At 44.1% G+C, this 21,073-nt stretch overlaps 1 protein-coding gene across 3 annotated transcripts in view; it reads right to left on the bottom strand.

Annotated features, from left to right (window-relative positions):
* SEC24C (SEC24 homolog C, COPII coat complex component) overlaps positions 1-21,073 on the bottom strand; it is a 76,850-nt gene extending 55,777 nt beyond the window's left edge. Inside the window, exons 1-5 of one of the 3 annotated variants that reach the window (XM_030568266.1) lie at positions 20,853-21,073; positions 14,000-14,202; positions 10,212-10,298; positions 4,920-5,061; positions 1,246-1,421 (exon numbers count right to left, since the gene is read on the bottom strand). In XM_030568266.1, the coding sequence (XP_030424126.1) occupies positions 1,246-1,421; positions 4,920-5,061; positions 10,212-10,298; positions 14,000-14,174 (580 nt within the window). In that variant the 5' untranslated portion in view covers positions 14,175-14,202; positions 20,853-21,073. The remainder of the gene's footprint in view (positions 1-1,245; positions 1,422-4,919; positions 5,062-10,211; positions 10,299-13,999; positions 14,203-20,852) is intronic. The other 2 variants (XM_030568268.1, XM_030568269.1) reach the window with 2 other exon arrangements.

Below are 21,073 nucleotides of genomic sequence, written 5' to 3' on the forward strand. Positions count from 1 at the left end.
TGAAGGCCCTTATGCAGTGGGTAAAGCCAGACTGAAAAGCTATAGTGAACTTTATCTCCTACCATTGATCCTTCTCCTTGTAAGGCTATGTCTACATAATGGGCCTTGCAGCGGCACAGCTGTACTGCTGTAAAGTCTCCCACGTAGCTGCTCTTTGCCAGCAGGAGAGAGCTCTCCTACCAGCAAATTAAACCACTCCTAACAAGAGGTGTTAGCTATGTCAGCAGGAGAGGCTCTCCTGCTGACGTAGCACTGTCCACTTTCGTTGGGGAAACTTATGTCGGCCAGAGGGTATTTTTTTCAGAGCCCTGGCCAACAAAATTTTTACAGACAAAAGTGCTAGTGTAGACAAAGCCTAACAATGCAAGACAGATGATATCCTTAATACAAATTTCCAGTCTCTCTCCTGTATACCAAAATATGTTACTATCTAGAGGTAATTACACAATACTATTTATATAGTGGGAAATTTGAGAAAGATATTTCCCTAAGTGTAGAATTTGTATACTTAAATTCCACTTGTTTTTCTCCTAAAAATAGGAAGTGTGATTACGCTATAGTACAGAATAGGCTTAGCAAAATTAATTGTGTTAACTAAAACAATTCAAGTGCAATAAAAATGTTTATACACAGATAAGACCTAGTTTCACTGCAATCTCCAACCTTCTGTATACAGGCAGTATCTTCCCAACTATAGTAGCAGGAATGACAACAGAAAAAAGGATGCCCAGGTTCAGCATTTTCTTCTGCAAAAGTCTTCTGATGTTAATTTAGTTTACAAAGCCCCATGAAACCCTTCGGTGCAGAACAATACAGTCTTTCATCCACTTACTGTTCACACAGGTTCAAAGCTCTGTCCCTTTGGTAGCTCCAACAGGCTTCCTTCCCCCTACCCCCTCTTTTTTTAGACCAGGCTCCTGCCCACGTCAAAGTACGTAGAATCTGTAACAACTGGCTGAGAAAATGGTCTGTTTCTGTAGTTCACATCCAGCTAGTGTAGGTGAACAGTAGAACCAGCTACACTTTTCTTCCTTGGTTCCTGCAATCTATTCCCAGGATCACCACATGTAACAGGCTCAGTGCTAAGCTCTCTCAAGTAACTTCCTATCACAATAAGATCTACCTGTATACTACCATGACACTCAATGTCCAGAAAACACCATCTCTTACTGGAAGAGGGTCACTGCCATACAAAAATGGCTCCACTACTAAAATACGAACACAGACAGAAAATAATTAACTCACCATAGCCCAGTCCAGCTGGGAGAGGAGCCGAGGTTGAACTGCCTATCTGCATTCCTGCCATGTGATTGGTCAGTTGCTGTGCACTGGTTGGGGAAGGGCCATATTGCCGGAAGGTAGCTGGCTGGCTAATAGGTGCGGGTGCAGTGCCTGGTATGAATGGCTGAGATGCAGAGGGCCTGTGAGGGGAAAGGAAGGAATTACAAATGTTATTAAGAGTGCCCTGTTATGTGAGGAATTATGGTTTTCCATGCTTTACAAACTGTTCGAGTGTTCCAACACACACCTTCTTGCTTTCAAGTTCTCACAAAACCTGAGAACTAAGCCGTAGATGACACCTGAAATACAATTAGTTTCTGCACTTCCTTTAATATTCTGTAACAATTCTGCTATTAAAAATCCAGTGTTACTTACAATATAAATATTCTTATAGATTCACCTTACCAAACGCCATGCTTTTGTTTTTTTCCCATGTTAGGCACAGCACCGTCCTAGAAGTATTGCTGCATTGTAGTGGCATAGTAGCAGTGCTCTGCATTGCCAACTGGGAACCAGCCTTGAACGTCTCCGTCTCACCCTCTCAGTTAGTTTGAGGCTGGAAGAGCTGTCAAGCCAGGGTGGATCAGCCATTTTGGAGGGCAAGTGGGAAAAGGAAGTGCTTAGTGTCAATCAATGGAGATTATTACAGCCAATTAAAATAAATGTTGTCTCACTCCAAAAAGGATCCATGCCCAGACATCCTCTAAAACCTACCGGCATGACAGAGAATGGATGGAGAATCCTTTGAGTTCCAAAGAGACACAAAGAAGCCAGAACGGATATTTAAAAAGTTACTGCCACAAGGATGCAGACAGTGAAGTTTCAAAAAGAAGGATGATGAGCTCGAGCTAAGACAAAAATTAATGCTACTGTAAGAATATAAACATACAGAAGCTGAACAGACTATTAGCGTCTTAAAATGCCTGATGGTATATGACTACTACAACCTAAGGCAGGTCTGCACAACATGCAGCCCGCGGAGGCTCACTGTGCCGCCCGCGGCAGGGATTCAAAGGCCTCTGGGCTGCCCGTAGTGGCGGGGAGCCCAGAGGCCTTTAAATCCCAGACGCAGCGGGGATTCAAAGGGCTCTGGGCTGCCCGCAGAGATTCCTGGCCACGCCGAGATTTAAAGGGCTAAGGGCTCCCCGTCGCCATGGGCAGCCCAGAGCCCTTTGAATCCCGGCGGCAGCTGAGATTTAAAGGGCTCAGGGCTCTCCGCGGCTGCAGGCAGCCCAGAGCCCTTTGAATCCTGGTCGCAGCTCCAGCGGATGGGCTGTGGCTGGGATTTAAGGGGCTCGGGCTCCCCTCAGCTGCAGGAGCTCTGGGCCCTTTAAATGCATGCCCCAGCCCCACAAAGCTCTGGGTTCCCCCAGCTGCCGGAGTCCCGGGCCCTTTAATTTGCCCCTGATAGCTCCCAGCCACCTCTTCAGCTGGGAGCCCCTGGTTGATTTAAAATCGAGTATCACCTCCCCACTCCCAACCTTCCTTTTTGGCCCACAGCTGTTTTGGTGGGGCGGCGCTGGGGAAGGAGGGTTTGTTTCTGCAGGGCTGGGCAGTGCTGAGGCGGGATGTATCCGTGGGGCCGGGAGGTCCTGGTGGGGGGGTGTTCCGCAAGGCCGGGGGTTTTCGGCCCTCAGCAGTTTTCTTTGGAGTAATGTGGCCCTTGCCACTTTATGAGCTGTGCAGGCCTGACCTAAGGTTTTTGAGGGGAAGTTTTTGAACAGATTAACAGTAAGTACTGACAACCACTGTGTCCACTGTATTATAGTGTCTATGTCTACAACTCAGGCCTTGCTAGAAGCTTTCCAGATGCAAAGATTGAGACTGTGTAGCAAATTCTCCCTACTGTGAAATGTTACATGTACTTATTGCATGATAATATGGGCAGACTCTTCCTATGATCAATACTTAAAATCCACCCTAGGAAAAAAATAACCAACTTTAGGTCCTGCACAAAGCAGTGTATTCCCCTTCCACGCAGGAAGGATTTAAAGACAATACAAACAGGTTATAAAAGCCAATGATAAACAGTTTTAATGTGGCAGAAACGATTGCTTAATACAGTGGTCACCAACCGTCGATCACCATCGACCGGTCAATTCTGGGGACTCTCCCAGTCAATCGCGATCTCTGGCAGTGCAGCTGGGCTGACACTCGGTCCTACACCACTCCCAGAAGCAGCTTGCATGCCCCTGCACGCTGTGTGTGTGTGGAGGGGGTGTGTGTGGGGGGGGTGCACTGTTCCTGCCTGCAAGCACTGCTCCCATAGCTCTCATTGCCAGGGAACTGTGGCCAATGGGAGCTGAGGGGGCAGTGTTAGCAGAGAGGGGCATCACGCGGAGCACCGTGTCTGCTATCCACTCCCCAGGAGCATGTTGTCCCCTTCTGGGAGTGGTGTGGGGCCAGGGCAGGCAGGGACTCTGCCTTATCCTTGCTGCGTCACCGATTGGGAGCCACCCACAATAAGTGACGCCCAGTGGGAGGCTACCCCCTAGCCCCCTCCCGGAACCAGGACCCCATATCATCCTCCTGTACCCTGAACCCCCTCCTGCACCATATCAGGACCCCATACCATCCTTCTGCACCCCAGCCCTGAACCCCGTCCCAGAGCCAACACACTGCCCCAGCCCAGACCCTCCTCCTGCACCCAAATTCCCTCCCAGAGCTTAGACCCTTCTCCCACTCCTGCATTGCAATCCCCTCCTTTTGGCTCAGCCCCCCTTCCCCACTGCAAACCCCTCTGCTCCAACCCAGAGACCATACGCCCTCCCGACCCCTAACCCTACCCCAGTGAAAGTGAGTGAGGGTGGGGGACAGCGAGCAACAGGTGTGTGTGTGGTGGGAAATGGAGCGAGCAGGGCCTTGGGGAAGGGGCAGGGTAGATCCTGCATTGCCCTTAAATTCAAAAAGTGATTTGCGGCATAAAAAGGCTGGATACCACTGACTTAATACAATAAAATGGGGGGGGGGGGGGGAAAGAGAGTTACTCCATAAGCTCAGTGATTCATATCTGGATGATTCAAAGTTTGGACTCCTTCCTACTCACCTGTATTTTAAGCATGTGAAATTATTTAAATATGGTCTGCACTCAGGTGTCAATGTTCTCACGTAAAAACCCCAAAGACAACAGCGCTGCTCTCATGAGCAATCCTGACATAGCTAACAAGAGCAGAACATTTCAGGAAGTAACATTACAGTTTCAAGCTCATGAGATATTATTATTCTAAAGGAATTAAAAAAAAAGGGAGGGGGGCAGCTTCTAGCCTGATTTTCAAAGTGGCTGAGAAACTCCCTGGCCACATTGATGCCAAAGAAACTGGGTGTGCTCAGAATCTCTGGGAAGTCTGCTCATTGAGTTTCATTGATGTTTTGATTGTATTCCTTTCCCTTTTACATTGTTTCACAAGTGGCAGTAAGACGGAAAAAGAAAAAACCTGAAGCCAGTTCAAAACCTCTTTGCTACCAAAAGCACAAGTTAAGAGACCCTAAGTATTCCCCTCCCACCTTTTTTGGGGGGGCTTGGGGAGGTAGTGAGGGAAAGGTGTGGGGGAGGGGAGGAAAGTAATATTGTGCTCCTGTAGCTTGATAGATTTAAGGTCTCCAAAGCCTTTCCTACGACTTGCTCTTCTCGTAAGTACCTTTGCATCTGGACTGCTGAAGTTGCAACCCCATTCTGCACATCTCCTTGCCCAAACTGACTATACACTGGATGGCCAGCAGGAACAGATGCACCAGAGGTTGGTGGGGGTGCTCCAGACGTAGGGGGAGCTCTTAATGTACCTAGGAATACACAGAGAGAAATATTAATTGCATAGATTACCTTACAGAAATCTACCAGCACTGACCAGGTACCCACAAAACTACGAGAAACAAGACTCCACATGCAAGAGGAGATTAATGATTTGTGAACTAAGGTGGTATCTACACTGACCTTTTACCACTGCTGAAGCATCAGTGCAGCTCCATTCACAGCAACAGTGAAACCGCTAGCGTGAACAGGATGCCAGCACTTTTGGCCACAGTGTTGTCTACTTCCACTCAGAAGAGGTCTCAATGATATTCGGTTAAGTCTCAGAAGTGGAAGTTCACCAGTGGTAGCACTGACCAAAGAGTCAGCTAAAGACAAGGCCCAAATGTCCATCATCCTTTCAGTAACAGTGGAGTGACCCCCTTTATGCTAGTGGCTAAATTATTTTCAAAACTAAGGAAGGAAAATGATCGGGTGGGACCTTATGTCAACATTGGGTCACTTTTCCCGTACACACTGGCAAATGAAAAGCATTTGCTGAAACCATTTACAAAATTGTTTCCTGGAAATATATTTTTTGTAATATAACTAGGAACAACATGTCTAAACTGAAGTTTTTGGAAACTGAATAGTGGTTAACAGACTTAGTCTCGCATGTGTTAGATCAAACTGTTTCAGTTGTAGTGTGGACATAATTGTGCAGCGAAACTAAATCTGTTTTCCCTATCAGTCCCCCATCACATAGGGCGATGCCAAAGAAGTGTTTGCAGTGTCTACTTCCAAAACAGAATGCACAAGCATAGGTTTGGTATGATCACATTGACAAACACACTAATGGATACTTAGCACAATCAAGACAAATAGTCACAAAAAAATATGTATTTGTATTATTATACATATGACTAGATGCGGATGACTTAAAACATAAAATTGCTATATCAGATCCGACCACTAGTAGTATCCTGACAGCGGCCAGTACCAGATATTTCATAGTATGCTGCTAGTATCCCCATAGACTCATAGACTCATAGACTCTAGGACTGGAAGGGACCTCGAGAGGTCATCGAGTCCAGTCCCCTGCCCTCATGGCAGGACCAAATACTGTCTAGACCATCCCTGATAGACATTTATCTAACCTACTCTTAAATATCTCCAGCGATGGAGATTCCACAACTTCCCTAGGCAATCTATTCCAGTGTTTAACTACCCTGACAGTTAGGAACTTTTTCCTAATGTCCAACCTAAATCTCCCTTGCTGCAGTTTAAGCCCATTGTTTCTTGTTCTATCATTAGAGGCTAACGTGAACAAGTTTTCTCCCTCCTCCTGATGACACCCTTTAGATACCTGAAAACTGCTATCAGGTCCCCTCTCAGTCTTCTCTTTTCCAAACTAAACAAACCCAATTCCTTCAGCCTTCCTTCATAGGTCATGTTCTCAAGACCTTTAATCATTCTTGTTGCTCTTCTCTGGACCCTCTCCAATTTCTCCACATCTTTCTTGAAATGCGGTGCCCAGAACTGGACACAATACTCCAGTTGAGGCCTAACCAGCGCAGAGTAAAGCGGAAGAATGACTTCTCGTGTCTTGTTTACAACACACCTGTTTATGCATCCCAGAATCACGTTTGCTTTTTTTTGCAACAGTATCACACTGTTGACTCATATTAAGCTTGTGGTCCACTATGACCCCTAGATCTCTTTCTGCCATACTTCTTCCTAGACAGTCTCTTCCCATTCTGTATGTGTGAAACTGATTGTTCCTTCCTAAGTGGAGCACTTTGCATTTATCTTTATTGAACTTCATCCTGTTTACCTCAGACCATTTCTCCAACTTGTCCAGATCATTTTGAATTTTGACCCTGTCCTCCAAAGCAGGTTGCAATCCCTCCCAGTTTGGTATCATCCGCAAACTTAATAAGCGTACTTTCTATGCCAACATCTAATCGTTGATGAAGATATTGAACAGAACCGGCCCCAAACAGACCCCTGCGGAACCCCACTTGTTATACCTTTCCAGCAGGATTGGGAGCCATTAACAACTACTCTCTGAGTACGGTTATCCAGCCAGTTATGCACCCACCTTATAGTAGCCCCATCTAAGTTGTACTTTCCTAGCTTATCTATAAGAATATCATGCAAGACCGTATCAAATGCCTTACTAAAGTCTAGGTATATCACATCCACCGCTTCTCCCTTATCCACAAGGCTCGTTATCCTATCAAAGAACGCTATCAGATTGGTTTGACACGATTTGTTCTTTACAAATCCATGCTGGCTATTCCCTATTACCTTACCACCTTCCAAGTGTTTGCAGATGATGCCTTTGATTACCTGCTCCATTATCTTCCCTGGCACAGAAGTTAAACTAACAGGTCTGTAATTTCCTGGGTTGTTTTTATTTCCCTTTTTATAGATGGGCACTATATTTGCCCCCTTCCAGTCTTCTGGAATCTCCCCCGTCTCCCATGATTTCCCAAAGATAATACCTAGAGGCTCAGATACCTCTTCTATTAACTCCTTGAGTATTCTAGGATGCATTTCATCAGGCCCTGGTGACTTGCAGGCATTTAACTTTTCTAAGTGATTTTTTACTTGCTCTTTCGTTATTTTCTCTTCTAAACCTACCCTCTTCTCGTAAGCATTCACTATACTAGACATTCCTTCAGACTTCTCAGTGAAGACCGAAACAAAGAAGTCATTAAGCATCTCTGCCATTTCCAAGTCTCCCGTTACTGTTCCCCCCTCCTCATTGAGCAGTGGGCCTACCCTGTCCTTAGTCTTCCTCTTGCTTCTAATGTATTGATAAAAAGTCTTCTTGTTTCCCTTATTCCCATAGCTAGTTTGAGCTCATTTTGTGCCTTTGCTTGTCTAATCTTGCCTCTGCATTCCTGGGTTATTTGCCTATATTCATCCTTCGTGATCTGACCTAGTTTCCATTTTTTATATGACGCCTTTTTATTTTGTAGGTCCCGCAAGATCTCAAGGGTAAGCCAAGGTGGTCTTTTGCCACATTTTCGATCTTTCCTAACCATCGGAATAACTTGCTTTTGGGCCCTTAATAGCGTCCCTTTGAAAAACTGCCAACTTTCCTCAGTTGTTTTTCCCCTCAGTCTTAATTCCCATGGGACCTTGCCTATCAGCTCTCTGAGCTTACCAAAATCCGCCTTCCTGAAATCCATGGTCTCTATTCTGCTGTACTCCCTTCTACCTTTCCTTAGAATTGCAAATTCTATGAGTTCATGATCACTTTCACCCAAGCTTCCTTCTACTTTCAAATTCTCAACAAGTTCCTCCCTATTAGTTAAGATCAAGTCTAGAACAGCTTCCCCCCTAGTAGCTTTTTCAACTTTCTGAAATAAAAAGTTGTCTGCAATGCAGTCCAGGAACTTATTGGATAGTCTGTGCCCCGCGGTGTTATTTTCCCAACATATATCTGGGTAGTTGAAGTCCCCCATCACCACCAAATCTTGGGCTTTGGATGATTTTGTTAATTGTTTGAAAAAAGCCTCATCCACCTCTTCCGCCTGATTAGGTGGCCTGTAGTAGACTCCCAGCACGACATCACCTGTGTTTTTTACCCCTTTTAGCCTAACCCAGAGACTCTCCACCCTTCTGTCTCCTATGTCTATCTCCACCTCAGACCAAGTGTGTACATTTTTAATATATAAGGCAACACCTCCTCCCTTTTTCCCCTGTCTATCCTTCCTGAGCAAACTATACCCATCCACACCAACATTCCAGTCGTGTGTATTATCCCACCAAGTTTCAGTTATGAAGTTTAATGGAGTTATAATGGAGTTATGAAATAAAGTGCCATAGGGGAAGCTATTTTTCAATCCCAGGAAGTTGTTTTTTGCACATAATCAAGAGGGGCATATACTCATACATTTTATTTTGCCTATATAAGCATGGTCTTATTTTAATTTACTATGCACCTGGCTTCACAGATAGCTTGGAATAAGTTCTATGAGCTAATTATGACTTATGTGAACAAGTTTTTTCCTTTATAAGTTTTAAATGAGTTGCCAAAATCTCACTAAATGCCCTATTTGCCTTGCCTCACAATACCAAGAACAAAGGGACATTTAAATTTACTTTCTATACTATTTGTTTTTTATATACCTCCAATAAGTCACATCTCATTTGTCTCCTCTCTAAACTAAACAGTCCTAACACTTTTATCTTTTCTTCCCATACAGTAGTCCCTCCAGGCCTCTAATCGTTTGAGTTGCTCATTTGAGCCCCTTCTATTTCTGCTATATCTTTTTTTGTGATGGGTGACTACTGGCACTTAATTTCATTTAAGAAACTTTAAGACATTTTGGGGTCTCCTTCCCATAAGGGAACAGTCTCCTTGCAAAACTGTTAGGAACTGTGGGATACAACCTTAGCTTGGGTCTATTCCATGCATCTGAAAAGCATATCTAAACTGATTCCTAGAAGGAGACAGTGGGACTGCTCTAATGTTAGCATAGTTTAAAATGCATGAACACGTGAAATGAAATTTTCAAAGGTGATTTAACTTTGTTGACAAAACTCAGTCTCTTGCAAATACATCAACGCTAGTTATGAATGTATTTCTTTAATTGTTTCCTTGCAATTGCTCCAAGAAATCACTGGAAAATATTTACTTTAAAATTGCTCTTGGCCAATATTATCTGTATTAGCGTCACCGCTAAAGCCCCTCTGTCCACCTTTATCCTCAGCTAAAGACATTACCTTTTTGCAACACAGACCCCATTGGGGCATTTCATTTACCATCTACACTCTCCTAGGACCAAAGATACTTTGACAAAAATCTCCATCTCTCTTTATAGTGAAATTGTTTAAGTGGGTTAGCCCCATTTTTGACCTCATAGTGCCCTAAACTAACAGGATAGACAATCAAACACAGCTGTAGTTCAGTCTAAATCAGGCAATCATCAGGAATTTCTACTAAGGCTCTTTCTTTATACTCTGTGTGTGTTTCTGTAAGGCTGCCAGGAAGTAGAATAGTGAGGATACCACCAACCTGCAACCGAGTACTAAAGTGCATATTCACCACTTCCTTGAAACAAAATGCTCAGATCAAATGTGAATGGAACAGATTTCACAAAGACACTTAGCAGAGAAATTATTTTTTGCTGTATGGACAGCAGGACGCCAACATCACAAATACTCCCACACAGAAGACACCATTTACCTATGAAGTTAGGTGCAAGAGTAGGAGTGTCAGAGTTGAGAGAAACAGGAGAGCCTTTCGAAGGGAACCCCAAGGAAGAAAAGTAACCTGGAAAGACAAAACACACCAGCAAGTAAAGCCTGAGAGACAGTACTCAGAAGTTGACAATGCCAGCTGAAGTCAGTTTGTTTTAGAGCAGAGAAACTCATGGAGATGTAGCATGGCTCTATTTGTTATACCCCATAAATCCTGAAATATTGCCTATACTCTGCTACTCCATATTACTATGCTATTGTCTAGAAAACGTACTACCAATAACCTATTCCCAGATTTGGACCTTAGCGTCCAAAATATGGGGGTTAGCATGAAAACCTCCAAGCTTAGTTACCAGCTTGGACCTGGTACTGCTGCCACCACCCAAAAAATTAGAGTGTTTTGGGGCACTCTGGTCCCCCCAAAAACCTTCCCTGGGGACCCCCAGACCCAAATCCCTTGAGTCTCACAACAAAGGGAAATAAACCTTTTCCCTTCCCCCCCCCCAGGTGTTCCTGGAGAGATACACAGAAGCAAACTCCGTGAATCTAAACAGAGGGATTCCACCCTCCCCGTTCCCAGCCTGGAGAACAGAATTACCGAGAGTCAATCTCTCTTCCCCCCTCACCCAGAGGGAATGCAAAGTCAGGCTAGTACATCTAACACACCCAGGTTTCCCCCCGACTTCTTCCTCCCACCAATTCCCTGGTGAGTACAGACTCAATTCCCTGGAGTTCCCCAGTAAAGAAAAACTCCAACAGGTCTTAAAAAGAAAGCTTTATATAAAAAGAAAGAAAAATACATAAAAATGGTCTCTCTGTATTAAGGTGACAAATACAGGGTCAATTGCTTAAAAGAATATTGAATAAACAGCCTTATTCAAAAAGAATACAATTCAAAGCATTCCAGCAACTATAGACATGTAAATACAAAAGAAAAACAATAACTCTTATTGTTTTTATGATCTCTGTACTCACAACTTGGAAATAGAAGATTAGAAAGCAGGAAATAGAAATCACTTCTCAAAGCTGAGAGAGATTCAGGCAGACAGAAGAAAAAGAACTCAGACACAAACTTCCCTCCACCCAGAGTTGAAAAAATCCTGTTTCCTGATTGGTCCTCTGGTCAGGTGCTTCAGGTTACTTTTTTTTTTTTAGGTGAAAGAGACATTAACCCTTAGCTATCTGTTTATGACAGCAACACCTAACCACTGTAGATAGTGCAGGCTTAAATAGTATTGAGCTTGGTCAACATGAGGTATTCCACCACCAACATGGCATTCAGAGAACTCTGTAGGATTGCTTTTCCCAGGAAAAACCTTGTCAGAAAAGCAACCATCTCCTATGAAACATTCATACAAGCTCAGCCCATGGTAGGTTTATTCCACATTTCACTAACAAGAACTAGCTACTGCTCAGTCAATGTGACATCATGTCTTTATCCCACTTACAATGAAAACTAGTGGCATGACACCTCTTCTACTCTGCTACCAACTGGGACTATCACTGCAATAAAAGTCAGATCAAAAAATGGGATTTCTCCTCTAAAAGCATGGCATAGCAGCCACCTTTTTAGATCCTTTGCTACTGTTTTTTAAATTTAGTCCCAACTGCAACTCTGAAGTTACATGGTGCTAAATTTCTGCCAGCCCCTTACGATTCTGGACTGGCCTATGGCCTCTACATCATGCAAAGTAAATGAATCCTACCACCATTATGTGAGATACACCTTTGTACGTGGTAGGGAGGAGAAGAGATGGCCAGACAGCTGGCCGAAAAAAGGAAGAATGAGAGAACGAAGTTGGTCAGCTCCAGATGGTGATGCAAGCAGCAGAGCAAGGGAGAGGTTGCTGGGAAAACCACCCTACCTCTTGAATCCTTTTAAAGTTGCCTGCATTTAAAGTAATATATATGGCTGCACGTTTATCAGGTCCCTGATAATACAATACCAAGTTAAACAAAATTGATAAAGTACTTAACTCTCAGCTGAAGTTTCAGGAACATATGTCAGTGTCGGTAGTTTCATGTCCCTCAGACTAAGGATCCGTTCATCTAATTTAAATTCACTATAACTTCATCTGTCCTTCCCTGATGCTGTGTTGCTTGTCTCCCGCCATTATGTCATGTCTGGCAGTCATAGGAACAAATGTCCACTTCTGGATGTTATGTTAATACTCAGAGCATCCTACATTTCTTCTCTCCTCCTCCCTAGTCATATACAAGCTTTTAAAAGAGCTAGTCAATTTCACACCAGTGAGAAGTCCTGGACTGATAGATTAAAGGCTTGGTCCCTGGAACTATCTGCAAAGTGGTACAGTACACACAACCAGGTAATTCAAAGCATCCTTCACACCATCCTACTAATAGGCTTCCATTATAACCTGAGAGAACCACCTCGAAGCAGTACATTGGAAAGTCACTATTGACCTGAGCTGGTTTTGTTCTGGTGATCTAGAGGCAAAAAAGGTTCATATTCCATTGCCACCAATTTACTGAGGCACTTAGTATCTTAGATTTTTGCAAATAATATTTCAGCTGCATCTGTAATTGAGCAGTGTTTTATTGCTAGTGCAATCAAAACAGAACTCAGCGGAAAGGGGTAAAAATAAAACAGCCACTGGTCTTGGAAAAAGAAGTACTTTCATGCCTTACAATCACTGCAGTATCAGACAGGAAGCCACTTGGCAGTTTCATTTCATAGACATCAAAAGGAGTGAACAGAGAATATGTTATCTTTCCCCCCCAGGACTAACTTCCAGACACTGATTACAGTAAAAAGACAAACATTAAAAGTTTCCATAGTGGTCCCTAACAAAAATTGAACTACTGCCATCTTAGAAGAAGTGATTTCAGTCATGCACACAATGTGTTACACTGTTAAAAGGTGAAGGGCTGAAGGCTGTCAATGGTTGATATATTAAGTACCTATGACCAGGGTGACAGAATTTTAGCCCTAGGAGTCCAACTCTTTACAAACATTAAAAGATATTTTCAAATTGTTTTATGAAAAGCAAATTACAAACATGAAAATTAAGCTTCAGTTTCTTTCCCTCTATCTTACTATATAGCAGAGTTGCTCTTTAGTTGCTTACCGGCTGACACTGAATTATTTTGTTACAACAGCATTTGTTTTGAAGATGGGGAAAAACATTAGACCTGTCTTGCAAACAGATGCAAAATAAAAGCAGATCTAATTTTGATTATCATTAACAGTATCTGTTTAAATTGGTAACATTTATTTATTAATTACACATGTGGCGACAGTATTACCAGTCATTTCACCAACACTACCACAGACTGCATGCCATATCTTTCAGGGAGCGAGAGTGAGCCACAGGTTTTTCTGCAGATGAATATGGAGCTGCCTCAGTCACATGCCTGTTATCAACCTATTACTGCTCACAATCCAAGCTCAGCATGGAAACTGTCCTGTGCATTCTTGCTCCTGGACCTCATGAGTGGGGAAGTATAGAGAACAAGCTGCCATTGGACTGTCTCAACATTTAATTTGTGGGCTACTAAAAAGGTTATACTAATGAGCTGGTCAAATGGCTTCTATGCAACCAAATGATAAGCAACACTGTGAGGCTGCACCACAAGAAAACCCACTTTTTACCTTGACTTCTGAAGAGTTAGCATACAGTATTGTTCATATTAAAGAGAAGTTGTACCATAAAATATTCATTTAGCTAACAGTAGGCCATCAGCTCTGGAAAAGCATTCCCAATACACTCAAACTCACAGGCTATTAAGTTCCTAAGTCTTGATTAAGAGTACCTTGTGGAGGGGCTGGCTGCTGATATCCTGGCAGCGGACCATTGTAAGCGCCATACTGAGAATGATGAACTCCAGACATTTGCTGCCCTCCATAACCAGACTGTTGGTATCCCTGATATCCAGGCTGAGGCTGCCCATAAGGAAGCCCTGCGTGAGCTTGCTGGTTTACACTCATTGTGTTCACATCCCCAAGCTAGTCTCACCTGCAAGGAAAAAAGAACACAGTTAGAAAACAATAGTCCAAAAAGCATCCCTTGCTATGAAAGCAGCTGAGCGGGAGCTGGCCTGCTAATAACCGTGAGATGCTAGAGAAGGAAATGCATTAGTAAGTGTCTCACTTGCCTTCAGGGTGGATAAAAATCAATGTTTTTTTTTATTTAAATTGGATTTTTTTGATAAAATGCTTTTTGAGGAAAAACCTATCTAAAGATAGTGCTTCAAAATGCCTCAAACAATACTTAGCATTTCTGTAGCACTGCAGAATTAAACCTCACATCACCTATAAAAAGAGACAGGTATCCCCCCATTTCAGACAGAGAAACTAAAGGAATACAGGTGTCATGCCCAAGATTAACTAATCACCAGCAGAAATGGAATCAGTAATCAACAGTTCCTGACTCCCAGCACCTGTGCTCAGTCTGTTAGGTCTTGCTTCCTTGACATAAATGGATGTACACTAATTACCTCAGAGTACAAAGGATTCAGAATCCACAATAGGGTCAAGAGGACATTTTAAAATAAACTGGACAGTAATTTAAATCCTAATTATCTCTATAATGAAATAAGTAAATAACATTGAAAACGACAATGCTCAAAGGAGACCTGAGACTGAAGTTGAATGAACCTCAAGCTAGGAGAGCTGCATGAACAGAGTTACATGAAGGCCAGAACAGGAATAGCAGGGAATGACCGGAATAAGAGCACAGTGCTATGATGGAGTTGCGAGAGGAAGCTTGCAGAATGGAGGGACTCCTCATTCCTCGCTTTCATGCACATTAAAAATTCACTAACTTTCTCTTAATACAATATAAAGTAGGCAGCACTTCAATACTCTGGTGACAGACACAATACAGAAATCAGAGCCAGACATGCTGGTGAGAACTTGATCCAGAGAGAGCTTGTGGACCACTTCGTGCTTGGTTCACAGACAACAGAGGACCCCACTGTTATTTTACATTAATATACTGGTTGAGTTACCTTCTTAGATATACCATATTTGCTACAGGATCTTGTTTACCACCTTACAGTTAAGGTTGCAATAACTTAGTAGTATGCTGTTGTAAAAAACAGAAGTGCCTAAAAGCCAGAAAATTCAAAGATAAGATCACAGTTACATAAAAATTGTGGAAAGTAGATTTGGATATACCAAAAAGCTTTAGCTCTGCCCCTCATATCCTTGCCACCCCATGCCCTATCTGTGTGAGGAAGTACCACACGTGGCCATGGCTACATTAGGAAAAGAGATATTTAAACACGTTTTAGCTAACATGTTAAAAATTAGACAGATGATGCAGATGTAATTTTAACATGAGTCAGTTGGTTGAGGTAAACTCTAATGGGGAATGTAGGGATTACCTCAACCAGCTAACATGTTGTAACAGCAACTGTTTTGATTACTCTAGGATTTTGACATATGTTAGCCAACGTGTTTAAATACCTATTATCCTAGTGAAGACAAGGCCTATGACAGCTATCACAGCTTTCTAACATGTTAAATCCAGACTCCCTAAACTCAACTAGAAAGCCAAGCAACTGGGGAGATCTTAGCCGCCATATGCAAAAATGTTTCCTGAGAAGTAACTGTAGTTCTGAGTACAGCATCTGTATAGATACAAATTCTTAAAGATCCATACAGACCATATGCAAAGGAGAACGGGATATTACACCTGCAGTCAAGCCATGACCACAGTATAGTTAGCCTGATCACAATGCTGTAGTAAATTTTAATGTATTTGTGGCTGCTAGGAGTCCACCACTGAGAATGTTAAAGGGATAAAACATTCCCATTTTAGTGCCCGATATGATAAAAACACTAGGTAGCTATTTAAATAGGAAGTTGGCATAGGAGTTGGAAGGTATTTGGTTTGTATATGAAGTATAAATAATAGTACTATTGTCATGCACCTTTCATTGAAGAAACTCAGTTCTCACTGTAACATTATATAAATCATTCCCTCTCCTCACAAAGATAATCCACAAAGGCAAAAAATTAGCATGTGCTTTATTATCCTTCATGTTTGAAGGCAGCCTATAGGTTTTTAGGGAAAAACTGCACTTGTATTTTGTATATTGGAAATCTGCATTAGCAACTTCTGTATCAAAAACACTTAAACATGGCTAATCACTTTACTACTTGCTACTAGCTACACAGAATTCCATTACGCAGCTTTGATACTAATGTGCTAACACTGTCACATCTAAACAGTGGTCATTACTGACAATCACTAGGTTACTTCAGTTTCTTGTAAGACACCCCAATAAATGAGAAGTGGGCTGTAGCCCACGAAAGCTTATCCTCAAATAAATTTGTTAGTCTCTAAGATGCCACAAGTACTCCTGTTCTTTTTGCAGATACAGACTAACACGGCTGCTACTCTGAAACCAGTTAAGCAAATTCCACTATAAGAAGTTTGTGCACATTAATCTCTTCCATCCCAAACCTGTAGTTTATACAGCACTGAACTGGCAAAGGCTATAGGATGCAGGGGCAGAAGACAACCAACGTGCACAATATACAATCATGTTGCTGTGTAACAGCAGATAAAGGAGAAATGTAGAGTGGCTTGGTGGGCAAATCCCTCTCTCTTACAATTAATCATTGATTTTTTAACATCTGCACAGAGCAGACTGAAATTCAGTTTAAGTTCTTGTCTAAGAAAAATCTACATAGTAAACTACATGAAACAGTTTTCATCAACGAGTCCCTTACACTGGTTATTGAAAATGGTTTACGTATTAGTTGAGAGGAGACAAAACTATTGTCACTTCCCTTTCAGAACTGAAAATGGACTTATTCCAACCAGTCTTGATCATCTTTCTGAAAGAGACGGAGGGAAAGGAAATAGCAGAAACAAAAGCCCTTCTTTCAGTAAGGTTCTGGCACCATTTCTATCGCTCCCATTTTCAACAGGGACAAGACCTCTACTTCCAGCAGTTCTTGTGAGAGGGATCCCAGAAAAGGGAAGCAGAGGCTGACTTCTGACATGGCCTTGAACTGAAGGGAGTATCCCCACTCAATCTTCAGACCCAGCGATCCAAAGAATTGCTTCCCATGTCTGAAAAACCAGGACCACCGCGTTCTCCAAATGGAAGAAGAGTGAGGATATGAATCTTCAGTGACTGATTCCGAGCATCTCTTGAACATTCTCAGGCATGCTTTGGTGTAGCAGTACTTGTGGCTGAAAAAGCTACCATGAAAATCTCTCTGCTTCTTTCAAAAGGTCAGAAAGGATTCTTAGACTGTATAGGAATCAGGACTACAGAGGATTATGCCTTCTGGTCAACCATATCAAATTTGACTCCTTGTTTTCAGGGCTGGGTTGACACTTAAGCATTACATATAACACTTGCAATCAAGATCAGGCAGGCTTGGGCTAGAAAGATAGAAAAACCAATTTAGATACCTCTCTCAGAACCAAATATATACAATCAAGCTTCCTAGAAATCTGAAGCATCCTGGCAGAAGGATTTCAGACTTCTCTGGCCAGTTTAAGCAAGTCCTCTGAAAAGACAGAACTACGGCCTCCTTCAGCTCCAAGTTGTCAAATAAATATGGGACTTCCTGGTCAAAGCCATTAGTATAATCGCCAGAGCTACAGTCTACTTCCAGAGCTATGTTCTGGAAAATCTTGGTGTCAACTGGAGGAGAAAATGAAGCAGTTGAGAGCTTCTTCAAGGGATGAGGTAGAATGGGCACTTCCTAGGACTGTCCTACTAGCTCCTCAGTAAGTATCTGACATCACATCATATAACTAATGATCCAGGAAAAGATCAAGCAGTCCATGCAAGAGCATTCACTTTCTTTGGACGAAATGATGTGTGTGTCTTGTATTCACCTCTAGTTGTAAAAACTGCTAAAGCAGGTATAAGATAATAAGGCCAAAGTATCTCAAGGCAGACCATAACCAGAATGTTCTCCCTCTGGATATGATTTAAAGTCTAAGGTGGCATCAGAAAGATCCAAAAATGTTCATGCATGCCTGAACTAAACCACACTTGAGGCAGAGGTATGGCAGAGTGAAGGAACTGGTTTCCTCAGATCAGAGAAGTCCATGGCATGAATTTTATCTCACAGAAACAGTGAAATTCACAGATTTGATAACAGCATAAGTCTGCTTCAGAACTGATGTTTCCATGGTGCCAACTGCTCATCTGCAGAAAAGAAAACTTTTCTGGAGAAAATCTTGAGAGAAGCGATCTGATGGATCCTGAAATTCAAGGGTTAACACCCAAGAAGGTTCCAGGTCAGTCCACAGTCCCCTCCACTAGAGCCTTGAGAGGGGGTCAGCTCCTATATATGTCTGGTCAGAGATCTGATCAGCCCAGATCCACCTGAGGAACCAACTGCATCTTTGCGGCAGTATCTTTTTTTCTTATTGGACAGCTTATTGGAATTGCTGGAATTGCAGATGGTGTTTTCTCCATCCAAAGATTCTGACCCTAAACCAATGGAACTCGTTACTTGTTCCTTTAGAGCAGGAGTTGGCAACCTTTCAGAAGTGGTGTGCCGAGTCTTTATTTATTCACTCTAATTTAAGGTTTCACATGCCAGTAATACATTTTAACGTTTTTAGAAGGTCTCTTTCCGTAAGTCTACAATATATAACTAAACTATTGTTGTATGTAAAATAAATAAGGTTTTTAAAACATTTAAGAAGCTTCATTTAAAATTAAATTAAAATGCAGAGCCCCCTGGATCGATGGTCAGGACTCGGGCAGTGTGAGTGCCACTAAAAATCAGCTCGCGCGCCACCTTTGGCATGGGTGCCATAGGTTGCCTACCCCTGAACTAGAGTTCAACTAATAAATTCTCTCCTGGACTACAACAAAAACAGAGCTGGACAGAATCTCCTTTCCAGGTAAAGATACTTATCTTGTTACTTTGAAAGCTCAGGTGCAGATGAGCCACCAGTGTTTCAGTCAATTACTTATACACCTCTACCCCAATATAACATGGTCTTTGGGAACCAAAAAAATCTTACCGCGTTATAGGTGAAACCGCATTATATCGAACTTGCTTTGGCCTCGAGCATTTCCATTATTGTCAGCAAACATGCTCCCATCCGACCCCCACCTACATCCTGCCCCCTTACTGACCCCTCAGAACCCCTAGCCCATCCAACCCCCCTGCACACCCCTGCCCCAACCACCCCTCCCAAGACCCCACCCCCATCAAAGCCCCCCTGCTCCTTGTCCCCTGACCGTCCCCTCCAGAGACCCCCCCGGTCCCTAATCACCCTCAGGACTCCCACGCCCTATCCAACGCCCCCATTTCCCGTCCCTTGACTGCCCTGCCCCCAGAACCTCCAAACCATCCAACCGCAGCCCCCGGTCCCTGTCCCTGACCGCCCCGCCCCCCCCCCCCCCCCCCCCCGCAAGACCCTCTGCCCCTTATCCAACCCGTCAACCACAGCTCGGCACTCTTAACACACCACTCAGAGAGCGTGTCGGAGCCAGACACACTGATCTGTCCCCCACAGTGCTGCTTTACTGCATTATATCCAAATTCGTGTTATATCAGAGTAGAGGTGTACTCTGAGCAAGTTTGGCTGAGATATGCTTAAAATAACAGCAGCAGCAGCAGCAAGAAGTCCCATCTACACTAGGGCTCCCAATGTGGCTATCACCAGGGAAGCTGGACTACTGACTGGCGTGAGCAAGAATGGATGTTTTTCAAATTTTTCCTAGTGGAGACAAGATTTCTGGAGTTGTGCACACTTTGGAAAAACTTGTAATAATTTTTCTGTGCCAGTGCTGAAAAATATTTACAAAGCATTCTTGATGCAGATACACCCTATGGCAACACCAAGTCACAGTAACTTCTTCCCTGACTCAGAAACCTGTTTCAAGGAAGTGAAAGACAGGCACAACTTAGCAACACAATGCAACCAGATTCCAAGCCCCATTTAAGAGGAAGATTCTCTTCATTCCACACAATCTTCTTCTTAGAGACCACCTTAGTTTTGGATCACACTTCCATCGTCTCTTTTCTCCCTGCTTTTCCAAAATTAGTCTAAAACAAACAACAAGTAAAGCCTATTCCCAGATCTGGACAGCTTTAGGCTGGGTATCACTTAAGAATTGCCAGGTCCCTGCGTGGGTCAATTGTCTCTCCCAACCCTAAAAAGCCCGGCAGCTGAACGGTGCAAGGCAAGTGCTGCAACAAGAGTCGGGAGGATTCCAGGAGATTAAGTGTTTCCGCCTGGGCTGTAGCTTTTGCGGCCGGTGAAACATTTGACAGTGAGCCTGTAAAAACAAGGGCAGCAGCCCGGGCTGATGGGGCCCGGCCCCCGCATCCGCTTGGGGAGCGGGCGGCGCCCCTTTATTCAGCGCCAGCGGGGCCTGCGGCCCAGCGGCGCGTCGCAGGGCAGACACCGACCAGCCGGTGCGAGCTCAAGGAAAGGCGAGGGGCGAGGAAGCGGCTTGGCAAGCGGGGCCCGACGTGAGCCACTGTTGGGGTGCGGCGCCTGTCAGCCCTCGGCACAGCCCCGCCAGGCGCTCACGGGGGCCGCCAGGGCGCGGGGAGCCAGGCCCGAGCGCCCCCCACAGACAGGCCGCCCCCAGCTGGCCCCGCGGGAAGGGCCCCCGACCCCGTGCCGGGCTTTGCCCGGAGCCCCAGGCCCGCCCCACTCACTGGCTGCTCCTGCTTGTCCCTCCCGGCGCCGCTGCCCCGGCTGCTCTCCGCGGCCAGGCCCCCGCTTCCTGTTCCCGGCCCTGTCGCTCCCCCCGGAGTGCCCCCTCCCTAGCCTGCTCTCTGCCACGTCCTCACTCGCAGCCAACCCCCGGCGGCCGCGACGCCCAACCTCGCAAGACCCGAATGTTGCGCAGGCGCCATGGGGCCGGGAGAGGCCGCGG

This window comes from Gopherus evgoodei, chromosome 7 (assembly GCF_007399415.2).
Source record: "Gopherus evgoodei ecotype Sinaloan lineage chromosome 7, rGopEvg1_v1.p, whole genome shotgun sequence".
Lineage (NCBI taxonomy): Eukaryota > Metazoa > Chordata > Testudines > Testudinidae > Gopherus > Gopherus evgoodei.